The sequence below is a fragment of the Ambystoma mexicanum genome, chromosome 8 (genome assembly GCF_040938575.1).
Source record: "Ambystoma mexicanum isolate Mex_15411 chromosome 8, UKY_AmexF1_1, whole genome shotgun sequence".
In the NCBI taxonomy this organism is placed as follows: Eukaryota; Metazoa; Chordata; class Amphibia; order Caudata; family Ambystomatidae; genus Ambystoma; species Ambystoma mexicanum.
In genome coordinates this window covers 1,081,264,987-1,081,285,201 of record NC_090929.1, presented here as the reverse complement: position 1 = coordinate 1,081,285,201, position 20,215 = coordinate 1,081,264,987, and the positions used below count along the sequence as shown (strand labels likewise).

General features: G+C 52.5%; 1 protein-coding gene across 6 annotated transcripts in view; it reads right to left on the bottom strand.

The window, feature by feature from the left end:
• UBR4 (ubiquitin protein ligase E3 component n-recognin 4) overlaps positions 1-20,215 on the bottom strand; it is a 2,945,062-nt gene that overhangs the window by 1,044,479 nt on the left and 1,880,368 nt on the right. For all 6 annotated transcript variants that reach the window (XM_069611069.1, XM_069611071.1, XM_069611072.1 and 3 more), the window contains 2 exons: positions 12,787-12,894; positions 12,339-12,455 (listed from right to left, as the gene is read on the bottom strand). In XM_069611069.1, the coding sequence (XP_069467170.1) occupies positions 12,339-12,455; positions 12,787-12,894 (225 nt within the window). The remainder of the gene's footprint in view (positions 1-12,338; positions 12,456-12,786; positions 12,895-20,215) is intronic.

Below are 20,215 nucleotides of genomic sequence, written 5' to 3'. Positions count from 1 at the left end.
CACAGAGGAAGTGACCCTGCCCCCCCTTTTTGTTGAGGTAGTGCATGGCCACTGTGTTGTCCGTTAGAATCAGGACACTCTTTCCTCGCACAGTCGGCAGAAAAGCCTTCAGGGCAAGCCTGACGGCCCTCAGCTCCAACAGATTGATATGGAGTCTGGACTCCGACGGAGACCAACGACCGCTGACTCTCAACTCGTTGGCATGAGCTCCCCATCCCATGAGGGTTGCGTCCGTCACGATCATAACCTCCGGCCAGGGCAGCCAAAATGGGGTCCCCTTCATCAGATTGCCTTCGACGGCCCACCACAGAAGGTCCTGGGCGACCGAGGGCGGCACCTGAACAGGGTCCGACAGTCTGCCGGAGGACTGAGACCACTGGAGCTTGAGCGCCCATTGCAAAGATCTCATCCGCAGACGAGCCTCTGGCACTAGAAGAATGCAGGATGCCATGAGGCCGAGCAGTCTCAAGAACTCGGACGCTCGGAGATTCTGGGAAAGTTGAAACTTGTGCACCATCTGCTGAATGTGAAGAGCCCTCACCTGGCGAGGAAAACCCTGCCCCAGGGATGTGTCGAGCACTGTTCTGATGTACTGGAGCCACTGCGTTGGTGTCAAATGGGACTTTTTTAAATTGAGGGAGAAGCCTAGCTTGTGAAGGGAGTGGCAGGGGACGGACAGATGATCCAGGACTTGCTCGGGAGAGCTCCCCCTGACCAACCAATCGTCCAGGTAGGGGTAGACGTAAATCCCCCCTTTCCTGAGATGCGCTGCCACCACCACCATGAGCTTGGTGAAAACCCTCGGGCCGAGGTCAACCCGAACGGCAGGACCCGAAACTGAAAGTGCGAGTCGCCAACCGCGAACCTCAGGTACTTCTTGTGCTTGGGATGGATCGGCACATGGAAGTAAGCGTCCTTGTCATGAGGCCTATGGCGAAAGGGAAGACAGTAGCCGTGGGTTATGATCTCCAGAACCCACACATCTGAAGTAATGGTTCGCCACTCTACAAGATGCTGCGCCAGCCTTCCCCGAACGGCGAACCATGGGACCTGGCCTCATGACTGAGTGGTAGCGGCTGCGGCGTTGCCTGAAGGCAAAGAGGCAACTGCCCGAGCGGCCTTGGCACCTCGAGTACCCTTGTTTCCACCTCTGGCACTCTTACGGTGGCCTCTTTGACTGCTAGCTCCTCTCGCTTTACTGAAGGACGAGTAATAGCGAAAGGAACCTCCCCTCCATTGCTGTCCCCTAGGACGAAAAGGCGGAGGTTGTCGAACTGCAGCGCCCAACGACTTTGCTGCAGCTTTGAAGGTCTGCAACCTCTCAAGGCTCTCGTCAGCCTTGCTGCCAAAAAGATGTTCACCGTTAAAGGGCATGTTGAGGAGCTGGGACTGCACATCAGGAGCGAACCCAGACTTCTGCAACCACGCAAACCTGCGCATTACGGTGCTCGCCGCCATGGACCGGCTGACACAATCTGCCATGTCCAAACCCGACTGTACGGCCTCACACATGGCATCCTTGCCATCCTGAACCATAGCAAGGAAACCATCCCGTTCACCCCCTTCGGGAATATAATCAGCCGCTAATGCAACAGTTCCACAGAGTGTGTGTGAAACGAGACAAGGCACATATGGAGTTGGCCGCCTGAAGAGCCATACCCCCTGAAGAAAACACTTTCTTCGCCCAGCCGTCAAAACGTTTGTCGTCCCTATCCGGAGGGATGGTAGGATACGGCGCCTGCTTTGCCGGGGCCGTAGCCGCTTGCACCACCAAACTCTCCGGAGTGGGGTGCCTGGACAAGTAGCAGGGGTCGCTACTAGATGGACGGTATTTTCGCGACAAAGACTTGCCCACTGCCGGGACACTCTCCGGAGCAGTCCAAGCCGCTGCCACCCTTCATTGCAGAGCCATACGAAACGGCAATACCGGGGCAGTGGGGGACCAATATCAAGGATGTCCGTGAGATCATCCTGAACGTACTCCCCTGGGGGAGCCGACCAACCCAAGTACTCCGTGACGCGAGACATAAGGCGCCAATATGAAGAATCGGCATGAGTGCCAGGCTCCGGCCTACAAAACTCCACCTCCGGAGAGGTGTCCAGTCCACTGGCATCATGCAGTGACTGCCTCAGGTCATCAAACTGGCTATGGCCCGAGATAAGCTCATCTGGTACCGTAACCAGAACCAAGCCATCAGAGCCTTCATCACCCTCTGAAATGTACTCCAGGCAGTGAGAGGAAGACATCTGGGGACCAAAGCTGTGCCTGACCTTACCCAGAGTCCCTCCGACACCACTGCCTCGAAAGCGTCGAGGGCGCTGAACGAGTCGGTGCCGGCGTCGCCAGAAACGGCGTCGACAGAAACGGCATCGACGTCGAGCAAATCGGCGTAGACGTCGAGCAAATCGGCGTAGACGTCAGCTGCAGCGCCGCCAGCATCGACGGCGTCGACACAGGCCTCGAAGCCGGTGCTCCAAGCGTGTCTCTCGACGACCGAGGTGCCGACAGCGTCGACGGCCCCCTCGGAGGCGGAGCCTCGAGAGAAATCGTCGACGACCTCAGCGCCACAGGCGTCGACGTCTTCTTCGAAAACGGCACAGGATCACACGGTCTCGAGTGCGTCGGGGACCGGGACCTGGAACGGGCATGGCGAGAACGGCTACCCTTGTCTGAGCGGGACCTCTCCTGCGAGCCGTGCCGACCACCCGAGCCCGAAGGCGTACGAGCGGTGTCTCTTGACCGGTGCCGACCGACCCCACTCGGAGGCACGGATGGACCGGTGCCCTGCGATTCAAGAATCGCTAGCATCTGCTTCCCGAAGGAAGCCCATTCCTCTGGTGTCGCTTGCATGGAGGGATAAGCGACCCGCCGACGGGCGGAGTCCTCGGAAGAGGACGGGGAAGGCGACCGATGCCGGCGCTTCAGGGAATGCCTCGAGGAGGCAGAGGAGTAGCGAGACCGACTTCTGGAAGGAGACCCACTGGACTTCCGACGATGACATGGAGAGTCGCTTCTCGAGTCATCCGTCGAAAGCCCCGCAGACCTCGACTTCCGGGGCTTAGACACCCGACCTACCGACAGCTTCTTCTTGCGTTCCCGCAAGGCCTTTGCCGTGAGCGACTGGCAGTCGACACAGTCGTCCGTATCGTGGGCCTCCCTGAGGCACCAGAGGCAGGCGTTGTGCGAGTCCGTGACCGACATCTTGGACCCACAGTCCCCGCATTTCTTGAAGCCCGGATGCAGGGTTGAAGAGGAAGTAGACATCGCCACGGACAGGTCTTCACAAAAAAACCGAACAGGTTCAACGAACCGAGAAGAAAACAGCAAACTCCAAAGAGTCGAGGCATACCGAGATTCACGAAGCGAACACGTTTGCGGAAAAAAACAGAACTGAGGCTATGGGCGTCCTACTTATCACATCGGGTGACGTCGGCCGTTGGAGGAGGTCCTCGAGGATGGCGCATCGACGTCATCGACGCAGGAGCCGAAGATTTTCCGAAGCAGCACAGCTGTGGACATTACCTGTCACAGATATGGAATACGTCCGAGGACCCAATCCCCTCGAAGTGGTGACCTTCGTGGGAACAGCTCCATGGTGCTATGCCTTCTTTTGGATCCCCTGGGAAGGGGCATCCTCAAATGACCTCAACCTCTTATTCTCAGAGGGAGCAGGCTCATGGGACCAGCCGGTACTCGACGAGACATGATTGCACCCGTGGGCCATGCCAGAGGCCTTCTCCTCCTGAAGAAAAGGCACCAACCTGCGATATTGATCTTGGGGAGGAAGCCATGGCAGATCTCGCATGCGTTTTCATCATGGTCCGGATGGAGACAATATAGTCTTGAGGAACTGACCCTCGACATAAATGTTATTCAGGCCACATTTCTCACAGGCCCTGAAGAGACTTCCCTTGGCCACGTCGGACATCGTCAAGATGAGATGTAGGTCCAAGCCTGGGCCCACCGAAAACATGAGAAGATCAGACAATGGAACTCAATCTTTGCCGAGAACTGATCCCTGCTGCCGGTAGTCAACCACGACGGTCGACAATGAAAGGATCGAAGGAAAAAACAATCACAATTCCCGAGGAGCAATGCAAGACTCCCCCCAACACCGAAATGTGCAGTAAAAACCTGAAGATGGGCACCAAGGGTGGAGCTTAGGGGGACAACTCATTGGCTGGGGGCAGCATGACCCCAAAGGACAGTGATGGGTTATCGAGGACATAAGCAGTTTTTAGGATAAAGCAAAACTGCTATACTGTGTTTTTTTTTACAGAGAATTCCCAGCCTAACGACAGGGAATATTCATGAGCATGTGAATCCATGCCAGACCCCATGCTTGAGAATTTTCGCTTCAGCCACATCTCAGGACGTGACACCATTTTGGATATTAGATAGTGCCATGTATGCAATCATGCAAATTGATTTTAGGGAGTTCCTCACAGGAATGGGAGTCTCACCCAGTGAGGTTCCACTTGCCTCTACTCCTGGGGACGGTATTGCAGAGCGGGCTCACCTCTCTAGCCTCACAGGGGGAGCAGGGTTTGCCCCCCCCCCCCCCTTGGAGAGTGAGAGAGAGTGAGAGTGTGAGAGAGTGAGAGTGTGAGAGAGTGTGAGAGAGTGAGAGCGAGAGAGTGAGAGAGAGAGAGAGAGTGAGAGAGAGAGAGTGAGAGAGTGAGAGTGTGAGAGAGTGTGAGAGTGTGAGAGAGAGAGTGTGAGAGTTTGAGAGAGAGAGTGAGAGAGTGAGAGAGTGAGAGAGTGTGAGAGTGAGAGTGAGAGAGAGAGAGGGACTGTCTAGTCCTATTTGACACCCGAGGTCCCAGAGAGTTTAGGTGTAGGGCATGAGTAAAACCAGTAGCTGTCCCTGATTGGGCAACTACTGGCTGCTTGAATGGTGCAGATCCTTACAATTGGTGGGGGTTGGACTTGCTTCCAGCTTGGATTTTGGATCCGAAGAGGACCCCTGCAGCCATTTCTTCAGATCAGCATTGGAGCCAAGAATCCCTCATAGAGCAACAGCTGACAGAAGATCCGAAAAGGACACCTGAAGAGGCATGGCATCCCCTTCCTGTCTCTGGCTCGGTAAAGCCCTGTTGGACTACCTGATCTCCGAAGACCCTGAGCGGTACTTTAGCCCTTGAACTAGTGGGACCAACTAGTCTCGACGTCTTCGAGGATCCAGCCGTCCTCAGCCTTCAGACGTGTCCCTGGACACCAGGCGGACCGACCAACTCTCTCGTGGGCTACCTCACCAAAACCATTGCCATTCTGCAGTTGCAACCAAAACATTGGTGGGCGCCAGCATGATGCAGGAAATGCATTGGATGTACAGGGCCTCCTTGCCCTTGTCCTATACCTCCTTAAACTCTGTTCTGCTCATTTACTGCCCAGGGGAGTCCAGTTTGGACCCCTTGCAGTGCAGCTCTTCATTTTGTTCTTGGTGGACGAAGACCCATGGGATACCCTTAAGGCACCCATGAGTAGGGGGTACAACCCTGCACACCATGTGTATGTTTTTGGGCACATGTGTGCTGCCCAGAGAGCAGAGTAGTGACTGGTGGCAGCTATATGGTAACTTGGCAGTGGCTCTAGTCATCCTTTTTTGGAATACCCAGGCCCTGCAAGATGGCCACTGATGGCCTCGGAGTTTCCTTTGCCTTACCCTGTTTCCCAAAATCCTGTAAAGCCCTGGCTCTGTTCCCTTCCCCTGACTGGCTGTTAGGTGGAATGACCATATATGCTCTGGGGTTGTCTGCCAGTCTGTCTGGAGCCTTCCCAGCGGCTGCTTGTTGTGGGTACACCCTTGGGGTGGAGACTGCATGAATGGCGTGAGTAGTTAATATGCATTCTGCTTTGTGGATGTCTGGTTTTGGCTGTGTGACAATGCCTGAGCCAGCCCTGACGGAAACTGTAATCAATGAAGTGTAGTCGACTCAAAGGCTGGGAAGTACCCCCCAATCCACATCCTGTGTTGTTGGTGTCTGGTTTCTGGTGGATGGCCTGAATGCCTGTGAGCCTGATTGGGTGCTGCCTGCATGAATGCACCTGTGTGTGATTTGCTGAGCCTGGTTCAGCCTGAGTGAAAGGGGGGTGTTTTGTAAAATAGGGGGCCTCACACTCAATTCCTTGTCCGAAGCTTGAAGTTGAAACCGGAGCAGAAGCTGTAACAAGAAACCAGAGCAGAAGCTCAAGTCCTCTTAATCTTTCATCCTGGAATCCAGCTGAAAGGAGTGGTCTGTGGCTGCATCTCTTCATCCAATTAGAAAGCTGCCGTGCTGATTCAAGTATTGAACCAGAGAGGACCTGGATAGGTGGCACCTTCCGTAGTTATGAGGGACATCAGATCGTGCATCTGCTCCTCTTCACCCGAAGTGACCTGGAAGCCAGTCCCATGTGCCTGCCGTCTAGAGAAGGGATCTTCGTGGGTCCAGAAGAGGAGTGCCTGAACATCTTGCAGCCAAGAAGTTCATACATGTCGCCAAGGGTCCAGAAGGAGTGTTTGTGATCGTTGGAAGACAAACTGCTGAGTATCGTCCAGAGGAGCGGATACACCATGGCATAGTGCTGCCTGACATCCGGAGCTGCAAACTTTCAAAACAACTGAGGACAACTTCTAGGGGCACCTCTGCCACGACATCCATCCACATTTCACGCCAGAGAAGATCCAGGGTCGCTGTCTGCAGGAGTGTCCACTAGTGGGTTTCCCGCCATCAAAATCTGAAGATGACGTCCCGAGGGTCCAGACTTAGTGAGGGTCGGCAGTCGAGGCCAGTGGTCGTGTTCAGGTCACCATCAGCCATACTGAGGTCTGTTCTGCTGCTGCAGCACCGAAGAAACGAAAGGTGTTAAGCTACGAAATCCCAAAACCTTATTCCTACTTCTGCCACTGCACGCGTTACCAACGAAATTCATCCAACGCCATCAAGGTTCTTATCTTCTTAGCCTGGTCTTATCGAGGTCCAAAGCAGGTTTCACGTTCGAGGAATATCCACAGCAGGCATAGCAGCTAGACATCGGAGACCATCACAAAGGTCCTGCATTGCTTCCTTCCTGCAACTGCACGCGTTACCAACGAAATTCATCCAACGCCATCAAGGTTCTTATCTTCTTAGCCTGGTCTTATCGAGGTCCAAAGCAGGTTTCACGTTCGAGGAATATCCACAGCAGGCATAGCAGCTAGACATCGGAGACCATCACAAAGGTCCTGCATTGCTTCCTTCCTGCAACTGCTTGGTTCCCTGATTCTTCTCGACACCGACATCCCAGCAAGGACTCCTTCCAAGGGGGCAGGGGAGGGGAGGGGTCCATCCTCGAGGCGACTGAGTAAAGCCAAGAAACTCCACCACTTTGCCTGCCAAGGCACCAAAGGTACTGTGACGAGGAAGAGCATCTTGCAAGGGTCCCAGACTTGTCTTGCATCCTGTTCTCCTGTGGCTTCCCAGGTACTATGGGATAGTGGGATCTGCAGAAAGAGAGGCAGACTATTAACTAACATATTTGGACTGGGCTGTAATATACAACATAAAATACACCTTAACTTTTCTTTACAGGTTGCCCAGGTTGCCTTTTTAATCTAAAAAAGCATCCTGCCTATCTTCTAATTATTACATGTCTTTCTACAGTACATTAATGTATTATGAAGTTAACACTTGCCTAATAATTTAAATGCTTAACAACTGTCAGCAGTTGGTGCATTACAATTGAATTTAAAGGTAACAGTGGTACCACATAGAACTGTATATATTACGTTAATTCTATTACAAAGCGAGTTATTTATTTGTATGTACCTGCCTCACTTATTATTCTTGATGGTAGTAATAAAAAGGCTCATCACTAAACAGTGTGTGGACATTCCTTTCTGGGGTTCTTGGGGATTCACTGTACCCAAGAACAAGCCTGCATCACGCCATTTGAGTATCAGCCTGGCTGTTCGCTTAACAGCGAGCTTGTGGTATAAGTTGCCTTGCTTCCGGATGTCGGCGTCCCAGCATCAAGGGATCCTGTCCTAGAGCAGCATCTGTGATTGTGACTGGGGGGACACCTGTCGTCGCCCATGCGCGTAGACCGTCGCTGGAGCTCTCATTCCCTGTCCTATGAAGTGTCTTGAAGAGACCTGCATCAGTGAATCTTGCATATCATCATCGTCAGGGGTTGCATCTTGCTGCTGTGCCTGACTGGAAGAATCGTTGCACCTGCCGCTCCTTGGCATGTATCACTGGAACCAATGGTGGAAAATCCAACCACCAGCAGACCTACCAAGTCACCTGGAAAAATCTGATTCGGAGGGTGGGCTGGGGGTGGGAATGGGGGGAGGAGTAAGTAAACACAGTGCACCTGTTCCCCACCTATGCTCTATAGGATTACATTTGGAACAACTCCCTTTGTCTCCTAACCTTCCATTCCACTGCCTTTTGGCTGTTGAACCTGGGGAGTAACTCAAGAAATATAACAGAATATTTACTTGCCTCAGTAAAATTGTTGAAGAGTATTTCTTTCCCTCACCAAAACAAGCACATTAAGACTCCTTCTGCCGAGAAGCATTGTGGGTCCTGTGACTTTTGGGCATAAGGCCTCATTCTTCTTAGGAATCAGACTGCTTCAATCGGGGAAATCACTTGTGAATTGGTTCAATCATATACTGCATTATTATACTTACTTTCTATGTTGAATAAGTTATCAGAATGCATTTATGAACCTATGGTGAATGTATCTATGTTTATTATTGAGTATTGTGCGATAATATCACCTGCTAGTTTCATTTTAGAAGGCCTACATGAACTAATTGTATTTGAATACATACTTGTCTAAATTGAATTATTGTGCATTATATTGTATGGACTCATTGAGGGCCGCTGACACCACTCACACTCTCCTGAAAATAGCCTTGACTGCTCTCCACTTTTGGCTACCCTCTCAGAGTTCCTTGTTCATTACAAATACGGTGGCCTCCTAGCATCTGTCCACTAGGCCAGATTCTATAAATCCATTTTAACAGACGCACAGAAAAATGATACAGTGGGAGATCTTGTGGATGTTAGGACTGATTTTCTATACTCTGGCCTGATAGACAGATGTATAGAAGGCCAACCTGTATTGTGACAGGGACAACTCCGGGGAGCTGTAGCCAAACCAGTTCAAGGTAGCAGAGACAAGGGTCTAGGCAAAGTCTCAGGAGGTGGTGAGCTTGTAAAGGGTCCACAAAGAGTACACACACTGGGAATCACAGATTACACTTAGACAGTATGTATAAAAAGAGAGGTATTTATTTATGGCCAAACAACACTATGAAAAAGTGACTAGTAACACATAGAAATATCACACAACAACACCAATAATAGATTACATATATACAGTCACTGGTTGAGGTCATAATACAAATCAAACACCTGTAAAAGAAATTACTTATTGTATTATGCACCAATAGTCTACAGAGAGTTAACCCTAACTTCAATTGTCCTTTCCTAAATTGTCTGGGGCCTTGTGACCAAAAGTTCAGGAAAGTTCTGACAAAGTTTGTGAAGCTGGAAAAAATGAAGGTAGGGTCTCTGGGGTCAAGTGAACAGTTTGAAGGGTTAGATGACAATGGGCCTCATTACACGGTAGGCAGTAAACCATGGCGCTATTAGCGCCATGGTTCATGCCGGTAATTTACCGGTACCACCTTGGAGGAAAGGGGAATTACCGCCCTATTCCAAGGTTGGGAAGGCGGTAATTCCTCCTTCCTCCATTGCCCTTCCCCATTCACATTTTTGCCCAATAGGGCATAATGGGAATGGGGAAGGCGCTAATTACGGTACCGCAAATTGCGGTACCGTAATTAGCACCCTGGTCTCTTTGCGGGTTCGTTTTTTAACGCCTGCTAAAAGCAGGCGTTAATGTACCAACCCGCAAAGGGACCTCGTAGTAAGGCGGTAAGGGTTTACCGGTACCGGTAAAATACCGGTACCGGTAAACCCTTACCGCCTACCGTGTAATGAGGCCCAATGTATTATAATTAATAGAAGTGTTCCCAACTTTTGGAATGCTTGAACCAGCAAGCTATGGTAAAACCAAAGTATATTAAAAGTTTTCTAAAAGTTAGGAAAACTTTTAAATGGGAGTTTAGGGGCAGGTAAGAATATCTGTAACTTACCCCCCGTACTCCGATTCTTCCCCAGAGTTGGCAGGTCAATGGAAGAAGGTCAGTGGTTGCTTTTCCCGCCGACAGTCCCAGTTCTCGATTTGCAGGGGTTGCATGTTCGAGCTGATCTCCAGTTGGTGTCTTTCGCTGGTGCAAGGACTCTTGGATGAAGAATGCAGCAAAACTCGATGTAGGACCCCTCTCAGGACTGGACTCGTGTTAGGTAAGCCGTTTAGGACAGTGGCCACCGCAGAACGGCAATGCAAAGGGCCTCACTTGTCGCAGTCAGACTTTCCCTCCTATTTCGGGTCCCTTTAAAGCTAGGACGCCAGAATTTTGCTGAGGTGAGTCCTGTAGGACAAGCTGAGGATCTCCCAAGTTCCAGGTCGAAACTCGGAACAGCGATAACGGAAGCACAAACTCAGAGCTAGTCAGCCACATGACGGTCCAGGTACTCTTTCGAAGGCTCTTCTTCGCAGGGTACCAAGCAGATATCATGAATGGATGTTCCCTCCACTCCTCGGGTCGCAGCTCCCTCGCAGGACTGCTGAAGATCACGAGCAAGACAGGGCTCCACCAGGACAGCAGCAGAAGTTGGTCGCCAAGCCTCCTTCGGTCAGGTCTCCGTTCTCTTCACCGGTCTGACAGCTGGACACTCCTTCAGGTTACTCAAGGATCTCTGAAGAATGGGTGTAGGGTTAAAAGTCAGGTAAGAGACAACTCCCACTAGCCAATAGCAGGATTAGCCACACACAAAACTCAGCAGTGTTCCAATTAGGACCACTGGTGGGAACACTCATGCATACCACTCAGACACACTGGTCCCAATCCACAAACTGCTTTCAGACACTGGTCCCAATCCACAAACTGCTTTCAGACAGTCCCAGCCCACATCCTACCAGTCCCAGCCTTCAATAGCCCCCTTTCCCAGGCACTGGAAGTCCTTATAAGGCTTTTCCTGGCCTAAAAGGTCAGGAAGAAGGCTAAAGAACATGATGGCCAAAGGACAAGCGAAAAACCTTATGGTACGGCCATGTCTGGACACTAGCCACAGTTAATAGCTAAACGCGGTAAACGCAGTAAGGCTAAAACGAAAAGCACAACAAAATGGTAAAAAGTCACTGCTGCCACCAGCAGCACCTAGATTCAGCAAAAATCCTTTGAGTGTTAGTCTAGGGCAAAACAAAAAGTGTACTTCATTGTAAAATGCATTTTACAATGGTAAAAAAGTTACCACAAGTGATGACAAGTTACTAAAGGTAGTAACAAAGTCACAAGACTAAGGGAAACAATGTTTCCCAGTACTGACAGCCTAAAGGACATGTCAGTTTCCGCATAACAGATGAGCAAACGATAGGGCAGTGTAGCTTAAGGCTTCACTGCACTGTAAAAAGTACGAGTCTGTATCAAAAATAAAAACAAAAAGTTTGGGAGTCCATTAACATGGAAGGAAAGGTGCAGTAAAGAAAATGTTCTCTTAACAGGATTCCAATCGTTAATATCCCCACAAAAATATCGCAATACAAATATATCACCATAATTTTGCGGCGATATTGACCCATGGACCCTGCGGGGGACACCCCCGCAACCCCTGCATTATTTTAAAATGTGCGGGGGACACTCCCACAAATTATCCCCCCAAAAATATCGCCTATGGCGAGACAAACGGCCATATGTACGACGATATTTTTGGTGGGGACATTTTGTAGGGATACCCCTAACAGTGGCCGCCTCCCATTTACCAGCACATGGAAAATACTTAGTAAAGCTCCCAATGGCAAAGCCTGAGTAGCCCAACACTCAGCCTGCATATGAAAAGCCGAAAGGAGGTGAATACGCTGCAGGTCTATTTATAACCAATTAAGAGATTTTACCTTTGTTAAAACTATGTTACAAAAGCCAGCAAAGAAACCAAAATCTACCTAGACTTGCAGTTCGACCAAAACCCTCTTCCTTCCTTATACTTTCCCTTTGCAATAGTATCACTGTCATTTTACAGGTATGCTCGTCTGAGAGAGGATCATACAAAAAACATGTGAATCACATTTTGGAATAGCTTTTCTTACATACAATATAAACATTTAAACATTGAGCCAAACTAAATATGGGGGCGCGGGGGAATTAAGGAACATAAAAAGGAAAGAACTAGACCCCTGCCATGGGTGGACAATGTCAGGAGTGGAAACATATTTCAGATAAAGAGCAATACTTTACCTCACAGATGGAAGATTTGGATCCAGATTTGGTCCTGGACATGAAAACGCTGAGCAATCTCATCACTACCAGATGCACCTCATTCAGAGCTGTGCGCTCATTCTTCTTAGAAACATCCTGATGAAGAATGCAGCAAAGGAGGGAATAACATGAGAGGGCAGTGGCGATGAGAAAATATTGTGAAAAAGCAGAGTAGTAAGGGCAAACGAGTTTAACTCTGGACACAAATATTTTAAATGTTGCTAAGGGAGCCATCTCCTGTAAATCATGAGGGGTCAAGCATCCAACCAGCCCGTAAGGTTCTGCAAAACCTCTCCATGAAAGTGGGGCTGGTCAACAAATGTCTATCGGGGAAATCTTCTGAACCCACAGTGTCATCACTCATCTTACGTGACAAAGATTCAGTTCCCTACCCAAAACTCCTGCATCAACCAGCCTTGAAGGTTACCTTTTTGTCCATAGCCAGCTCTGCGATGAGCTGGGAAAGGAGATTATCCAGAGCTCCTTTATCCTTCTCGTCATCCCCATCCAGGTCTGTTGTCAGCATGAGAACCACCTGAAAAAGAATCACTCAATTAAAAGGGGCAGATGAGAAGAGTGCCAGTCTGACAGGCACATGCATCAGCCACCGAGAAACAATATACCAGCCAGTAAATCCAAGTGACCAGAGTACGACTCTAAGGCGGCTAAGGAACAAGTTACTTACCTGTAACTGTTGTTCTCCAGCATGGGTCTGGCATGGATTCACATGCTCATGAATATTCCCCGTCGTCAGGCTGGGAATCCTCGGTAAAGAAAAAACCAGTATCAGTTTCGTTTCTGATCTGTCTTTCGTAGTAATAACCAATCACTGGTCTCTGCGTCATACTGACCACAGCCAATGACTGCCCTCTACCTAAGCACCGCCTCTGGCAGCCATCTTCAGATTTGGAAGCTCGTGAAGTGGCAGTATGACCAAGTGAAGAGCCGCAGAGGGGTAGGCGGGAGGGTTCGCATGTGAATCCATGCCAGACCCATGCTGGAGAACAACAGTTACAGGTAAGTAACTTGTTCCTTCTCCAGCATGGGGTCTGGCATGAATTCACATGCTCATGAATAAAGAATACATAGCAGTACACACATGCACAACCACGGGAGGTGGCAAAGGCTCAACATTAAGCATTACATCAAACTCAACATTAAGCATCTTACCTCCTCACCAGGCTCACCTCAGGCGAACAGGTTGCGCAGCACTGCTTGGCCGACCCTGGACTCCTCCCTGGAATCCCGATCGACGCAGTAGAATTTCGTGAAGGTGTGCGTCGACCTCCACGTAGCAGCCCTGCATATGTCCAGCACGGGCACACCAGAAAGGAACGCCGTGGTAGCTGCGATCGCTCTGGTGGAATGGGCTCTCGGACGGCCAGGCAGCGGTCGGTTTGCCAACCGATGACAGTACATGATACAGCCGGAGAGCCATCTGGAAATGGAAGCCTTCGAGAGAGCCTTCCCCTGATTGACAGGTCCAAAGTTCACAAAGAGTTGTGACGTCTTCCGAAAACACTTTGTGCGGTCCACGTAGAACTTCAGCGCTCTAGCCACATCCAGCGAGTGCAAAGTCCTCTCAGCCGGCGACGAAGGCGACGGGAAGAACACAGGCAACACCAAGGGTTCGTTGAGATGGAAGTCCGACGTTTCTTGGGCATGAAGGAGGGGTGCGTCCTGAGCACTACCCTCGTGTCGTGAAAAGTCAAGTACGGGGAAAGGGCCTGGATCTCTCCCACCCGTCGTGCGGAGGTGATGGCCACAAGAAACGCTGTTTTCCACGACAGAAACTTCAACGGGGCCCAGTGCAGAGGCTCGAACGGAGGTCCCATGAGCTTGGTCAGCACCACGTTGAGCTCCCACGCCGGGGCCGGCGCCTTCACCGGCGGGAACGATCTGAACAGTCCCTTCATGAACTCTTTCACCAGACGATGAGACCACAGGGACGTCCGGCCCGTGGTTCTGGTGTATCGGGAGATCGCAGCAAGATGAATCTTGATGGACGCGTGTGCCAGTCCAGCTTTGGCCAGCGTCAGCAGGTACAGCAGTACCTGGGGAGCCGTAATCCGTAGAGGGTTTTTCTTCTGTGCGTGGCACCAGACAGAGAACCTCTTCCATTTGTGTCCGTAGCATTTAAGAGTCGAGGACGCCCTGGCCTTTGCAAGAACCTCTCTGCAGTCGGCCGGTATGTCGTATCCTCCAAACTCTAGCGCTGCAGGAGCCAGGCCTGCAAGTTCAGCGATTTCGGGTCGTGGTGGAGGATGGCGCCTCCTTCCCTGGAGAGTAGATCCGCGTCCACCGGCAGCTTGATTGGCGGGGACGCTGACAAGTCCAGAAGGTCCGGGAACCATATCTGCCTTGAGCTGGTTGACGAGCCGGATTAGCAGTGGCAAAGGAGGGAACGCGTAGAGGAACAGGCCCTCCCAGGGGAACGAGAAAGCATCGCCCATGCTCCTCGCCTGGGGAAACCTGCTGGCGAACCTCCGGCACTTGGAGTTCGTCGCCGTCGCGAACAGGTCGATCTGGGGTGTGCCCCACCGTCGGAAGAGGCGGTCCACTAGATCCTGCCGTAGTTCCCACTCGTGGCACGAGCGCAGCTCCCTGCTGAGTTAGTCGGCGATGGTGTTTTTTATCCCTGCCAGATGAAACGGCACCAGAAACATCCTTTGGGCGACTGCCCAATGCCACAGGTCCTGCGCCTCCTTGGACAGTGCTGGGGACCTGGTTCCGCCCTGTTTCCTGATGTAAAACATGGTGGTGGTGTTGTCGGTGAAGATCCTCACCACCTTGCCCTTGAGGGACGGAAGGAAGGACCTGAGGGCCCAGAACACTGCACGGAGCTCCAGGACGTTGATATGGAGGGACTTCTCCGTCGGGAGCCAGAGGCCTCTCGCGTGCAGATTTTCGGTGTGCGCTCCCCACCCTTCCAGGGAGGCATCCGTGGTCACTGTCTCCTGGTGGTCTGGGGTCTGGAAGTCCATGCCCACCGTCAGATGCGTGCGGGTGCCCCACCACCGGACCGCTCGGCGGAAACTCTCGTCGAGTGTGATCCTCTCCTCGAAGCCGCCCGTCGTTTGGATCCAGCACGCGTCCAGGAACTCCTGCAACGGGCACATCCGGAGCCTGCACATGGGAATGAGGTAGATGCAGGAAGACATCATTCCGAGGAGGGACTTGATGGACCTCACCTTGGCCGCGTCGGAAACCAACATCCGCTGTACCTTGCCCAGGATGGACCTGGTCCTTTCCTCCGACGGGGAGGCCAGAAGGGACACTGTGTCGAGCTTCGCTCCCAGAAACAGTGCGTTTTGCGCGGGTACCAGGTGGGACTTGGCGTAGTTCACGGAGAATCCCAGGTCCGTGAGAAGTTGGACGGTCCTTGCCGTGTGCTCCACGGCGAGCTCCCTCGTCTTGGCTCGGATGAGCTAGTCGTCCAGGTAGGGGTAGACGTGGATCCCCTCGCGGCGCAGCTGCGCCGCCACCGGTGCAAGGCACTTGGTAAATACCCTGGGTGCTGACCGTAGTCCGAAGGGGAGGGCTTTGAACTGGTAGTGACGCCCTTGGACCACAAACCTGAGGAATTTCCGGTGCCCTTTAGGATGGGAATGTGGAAGTAGGCATCCTCCAAATCCAATGACGACAGGAAGTCTCCTTCCTCCAGCTGCCCCAGGACGTGCTGGAGGGTGACCATCCGGAACTTCTGCGCCTTGATGAACTTGTCGCAGGTCTAGGATGAGGCGCCATCCTCCCGTCTTCTTCTTCACGAGGAAGTATCTCGAGTAAACTCCGGAGCCCCGAAGCCTCTTTGGGACGAGTTCGATGACGCCCTTCCTGAGCATCGCCTTTACCTCCAGGAGAAGCTGAGGGACGTGAAGCTCTTTCCTGGCCACGGGGGGGGGGACGCGCGGGCACCTTCTTTGAAACTCGAGCGCGTGGCCCCGGGCTAAGGCGTCCAGCACCCAACGGTCGGTGGAGATGGACTCCCACACGCTGACGAAGCTCGCCAGCCGGCCTCTTCGGTGGGGGCCCGACCCCACGGCCGGTTCAATCCTGTTTCGACGAGGCTTTGCCGCCTTGACCTCCTTGGCGACGACGGCGGGGTCCGCCAGACTTGCCTCGTCCTCTGTAGGCCTCCTGAGATGACGAGCGGGCCGCTTGACGGTAGGTGGAGAAACCGCCGCCGGAACCTTTGGAGGCACCCTTGCCTCCGCTGCTCCGAAAGGGCGTCCGTCGTTGCTGCAGAACCCCAAGGGCCCGGGCCGTCTCAGTGTCCGCTTTAATGGCCTGAAGGGAATCGTCCACTGTTTTCCCAAACAGGTTGTTCCCATCGAACGGCATGTCCAGGACTCTGGTCTGTACGTCTTGACGGAAGTCCGTAGGCTTGAGCCATCCACGCCGCCTAAGGCACACGCCGTTGCCCAACTGGCGAAACCCAGTGTCGGCGATGTCCGTCGCAATAGTGATGGCGTGGTCCGACGCCACCTCGCCTTCCTGTAGGATCTCCAGGGCATCCGCCCTCTTGTCGTCCGGTAGGAAGTCCAGCAGGGGAGCCAGTTGTACCATAGCTCCCTGTCGTAGCGGGCCACGATAGCCAAGGCGTTGGCCGCTTTAATCGTCGTCGCTGCAGACGAGATGACCCTGCGTCCCATAGCGTCCAATTTCTTTCCCTCGCCGTCCGGTGGGGAAGTCGATGTGGAGGCCGCACCCCCCCCCCGCTTTCTTAATGGCCGCCGCGGAGACGACGGAGTCCGGGGTAGGCTGCGCCCAGAGGCACAGGGGGGCCGCGTCCGGGACCCGGTACTTCTTCTCGTACCGGTCTCTTCTAGCTAGCGTCGTGGAAGGGTTCTTGAGGAGGGCGAGGCCCTCATCCCAAATGTCGTCCAGTAGAGGCACCGCGAGGACCGTCTTCCTCTTGGCCTCGCGCAGTTGATAAAGGAATCCTTCCTTTTTCTTCTCCTCAGGGCAGAGTTGGAAAAGCTCGGATGCCCTGGCGATAATGGAGTGGAACGATCCAATCTCGTCGGGCGGAGAAACCCTGGTGGGAGGTGACGACGGTAGATCCTCGTCGTATACCTCGTCGTCCGTACCCGTCGCTGCTGTGTCAGTCCCCGTATCATCCCCTCGGGTGGACGGGGAGGAGGGTTGGACGGGGCGCAACGGCTGAAAAGGAGGAGGGTGAATCCTTCTTTTCTTGGGCGGGGGAGCACCAGAAGGTCCCGGTTCAGGATCCCCCGACAGGAGAGGTTCCTCCGTCGGCAACGGTAGTCTCGTCCTTATCTCTGAACATAAGGACTGCATAGCCAACAAAATGGCCGCCGAGTTGTCTTGCGGCACTGGCAGAGGGGAATCCGACGGGCGATCATGATCCCCGTCGGCACCCTCGCCGATGTCGTCGTCACCTGCATCGGGATCCATCCCGACGGGCCGGTCTTCTTCCACGCCAAGGCCGTGGCTTAAGACCTCAATCAGCTCTTCCTCTGAGGTTGAGGCCGAATCTACGACGCCCTGCCCCCCCTTTTTCTTCCCCGCCGGGGGTTTCACGGGGGTCCTATCGATGGGCACAAAAGAGGACTCCCTCCGAGGTGGCACGGAGACTCTGAGCCCCGAAGTCGCCACCACTGGTGTAGCCTCCACAGGCTGAGCCAGGGCCGCCGCGACAGTATCGATAGAGGGCTTGGCCGGATGGATTAAGGCCTTCACCACCTTAGGTGCGCTCACCGCCTTATCCTTGAGGGGGGGGCACTGCCTCGCTCCCCCTCCGATGGGGCCTTCGAGCTCGACCGGGGCCTCTCCAGGAGCTTCGCCGGGTGCTCGCCCTTCCTCTTACCTGACCCAGAGCGTTGGCTCGTGGCTGAAGGTGCCGGGGAGGGTGCGCCCTGCCTGGCGCCCGTAGAGCCCGACCGTTCGGCGCTCCCGGTGCAAGCGGACTCGCGGTGCTTGGCCTTGTGTTGGACCCCCATCTCTGGGGCGTCCTCAAAGGTCTTAGAAGACCGCTCGGATTTCTTCCTCTTCTTCTCGCCTGACGGGCTCTTCCCTTCCAGCCAGTTGGCGAGACGTTGGTGGCGGTCCTTCATGGTCCGCTCCGACATATTGCCGCAAAACGCACAGTCCTTCTCCACGTGCGTCTTGTCCTCATGTAAGCAGTAGAGACAAAAGGAGTGTTCGTCCTCCTTAAAGACGTTCTGCAGCTGGCATCCAGGGCAGATCCTGAACAGCTTTCCGGGCGTCGAGCTTCCCTTCTCCTGGGCCATGTCCGGGCCTGAGAAACTTCTGGAGTCCTCCAAAAGCGTAGCTCGACGAGATCTTCACCCTTGAGGGGCGCAGACGAATCCGACACGGGTCCCCGTTGATCGGATGGAGAGTCGGTGGAGCTTGAGGCTCTTTTAACCGAAAAAACGAAGTTTTTTGAGAAAAAATGTGAAAAAATAGCACTAACGCTCCAGAGCAATAGCACGAGGATCCCAACACATGAACCTGCGGTAAAAATCTGAAGATGGCTGCCAGAGGCGGTGCTTAGGTAGAGGGCAGTCATTGGCTGTGGTCAGTATGACGCAGAGACCAGTGATTGGTTATTACTACGAAAGACAGATCAGAAACGAAACTGATACTGGTTTTTTCTTTACCGAGGATTCCCAGCCTGACGACGGGGAATATTCATGAGCATGTGAATCCATGCCAGACCCCATGCTGGAGAAGGAGAAAAAGTCAGACATGGTAACAGTATTTTCAAATAAAACCACCAAAAGAGATCTTTTTTTTGTTTAAGGGAACATCCCATAATTGCTTATATCTCACTCCTCTGTGACTAATGGATGTCGTAATTGCATGTAATGGACTTTAAATGGACCTAACATTCAGCAAAGGGATTCAGTGAACAGATACTGAAATATTAAGACCTTTAAATCGGGGTTTAATGTTATTAAGCCCCCCCCCACACACACACAATCATACTTGTCAGCAGCAAATGCGGTTTGCAGAACCCCCCTCATAAACCTGAGACAGTGTCTGAAGCACAAGTAGTCGGTATTATGCCCACTTCCACATCAGAGACTGAGATTATGGTACAGTGTTATCAAGGACTCCTCCGTTACATTTAGCAGAGTCCACAGTGCAGGACTTTAGCATTGACCTACTGAATACTCCCAGCGGAGGATGGGTCTACATTGCTTTGTATTACTGTGGACTCACTCCACCCATAACTGAGGCTGAACATTTAATGCAGTGTCTGCTATTGGTAATTTAAAGTCAGAAACCTCAAAGCTAATGTCTGCAGCACAAAAATGTTAATGCCCCTCCACCAGCACCATGCACGGAAAGGCAAGGTCAGCATGATGCATGGCTGGTGAGATGGCGGTGTTCAATTTGTTGGGGCGGGGGGGGGGGGTTGAGGTGTTTTTCCTGTCCCTATTGGATCACTCAACAATTTGCCTTTTTCCCCTCTTTGGCCTTTAGGATCCCTGGCTTCGTTTTGTGGTCAGTGGGGCTTTTACTGAAGTCCTTGTGCCACTGCAACTCCTTTTTAGGACATGGTAGCCCATATGGCGTATAAGACTGGGGTGCTTTCTAAGCACACAATGTTGGCCCTAGGGTGATTGTAGCAAAACCATTGGTTTTAGAGATTAGGCTGGTGGCAACTGTAATTTATTTTTAGCTTCACCTATGGTGCAAGCCAATGTACACTATTGGTAGGCCAATTAACCTTCCTGGTAGCAGTTAGGGTAATAATGCAAATTCTGCTCTCTGCCATTTTGGTTCAGGACCCTTCCCATTTGGGGAAACCACAAAGAAGGACTAAAATGGCAAATGAGCAAACATGGGCTAACTTTGAATCCAGCCCTAGTTCGGATTTGGTT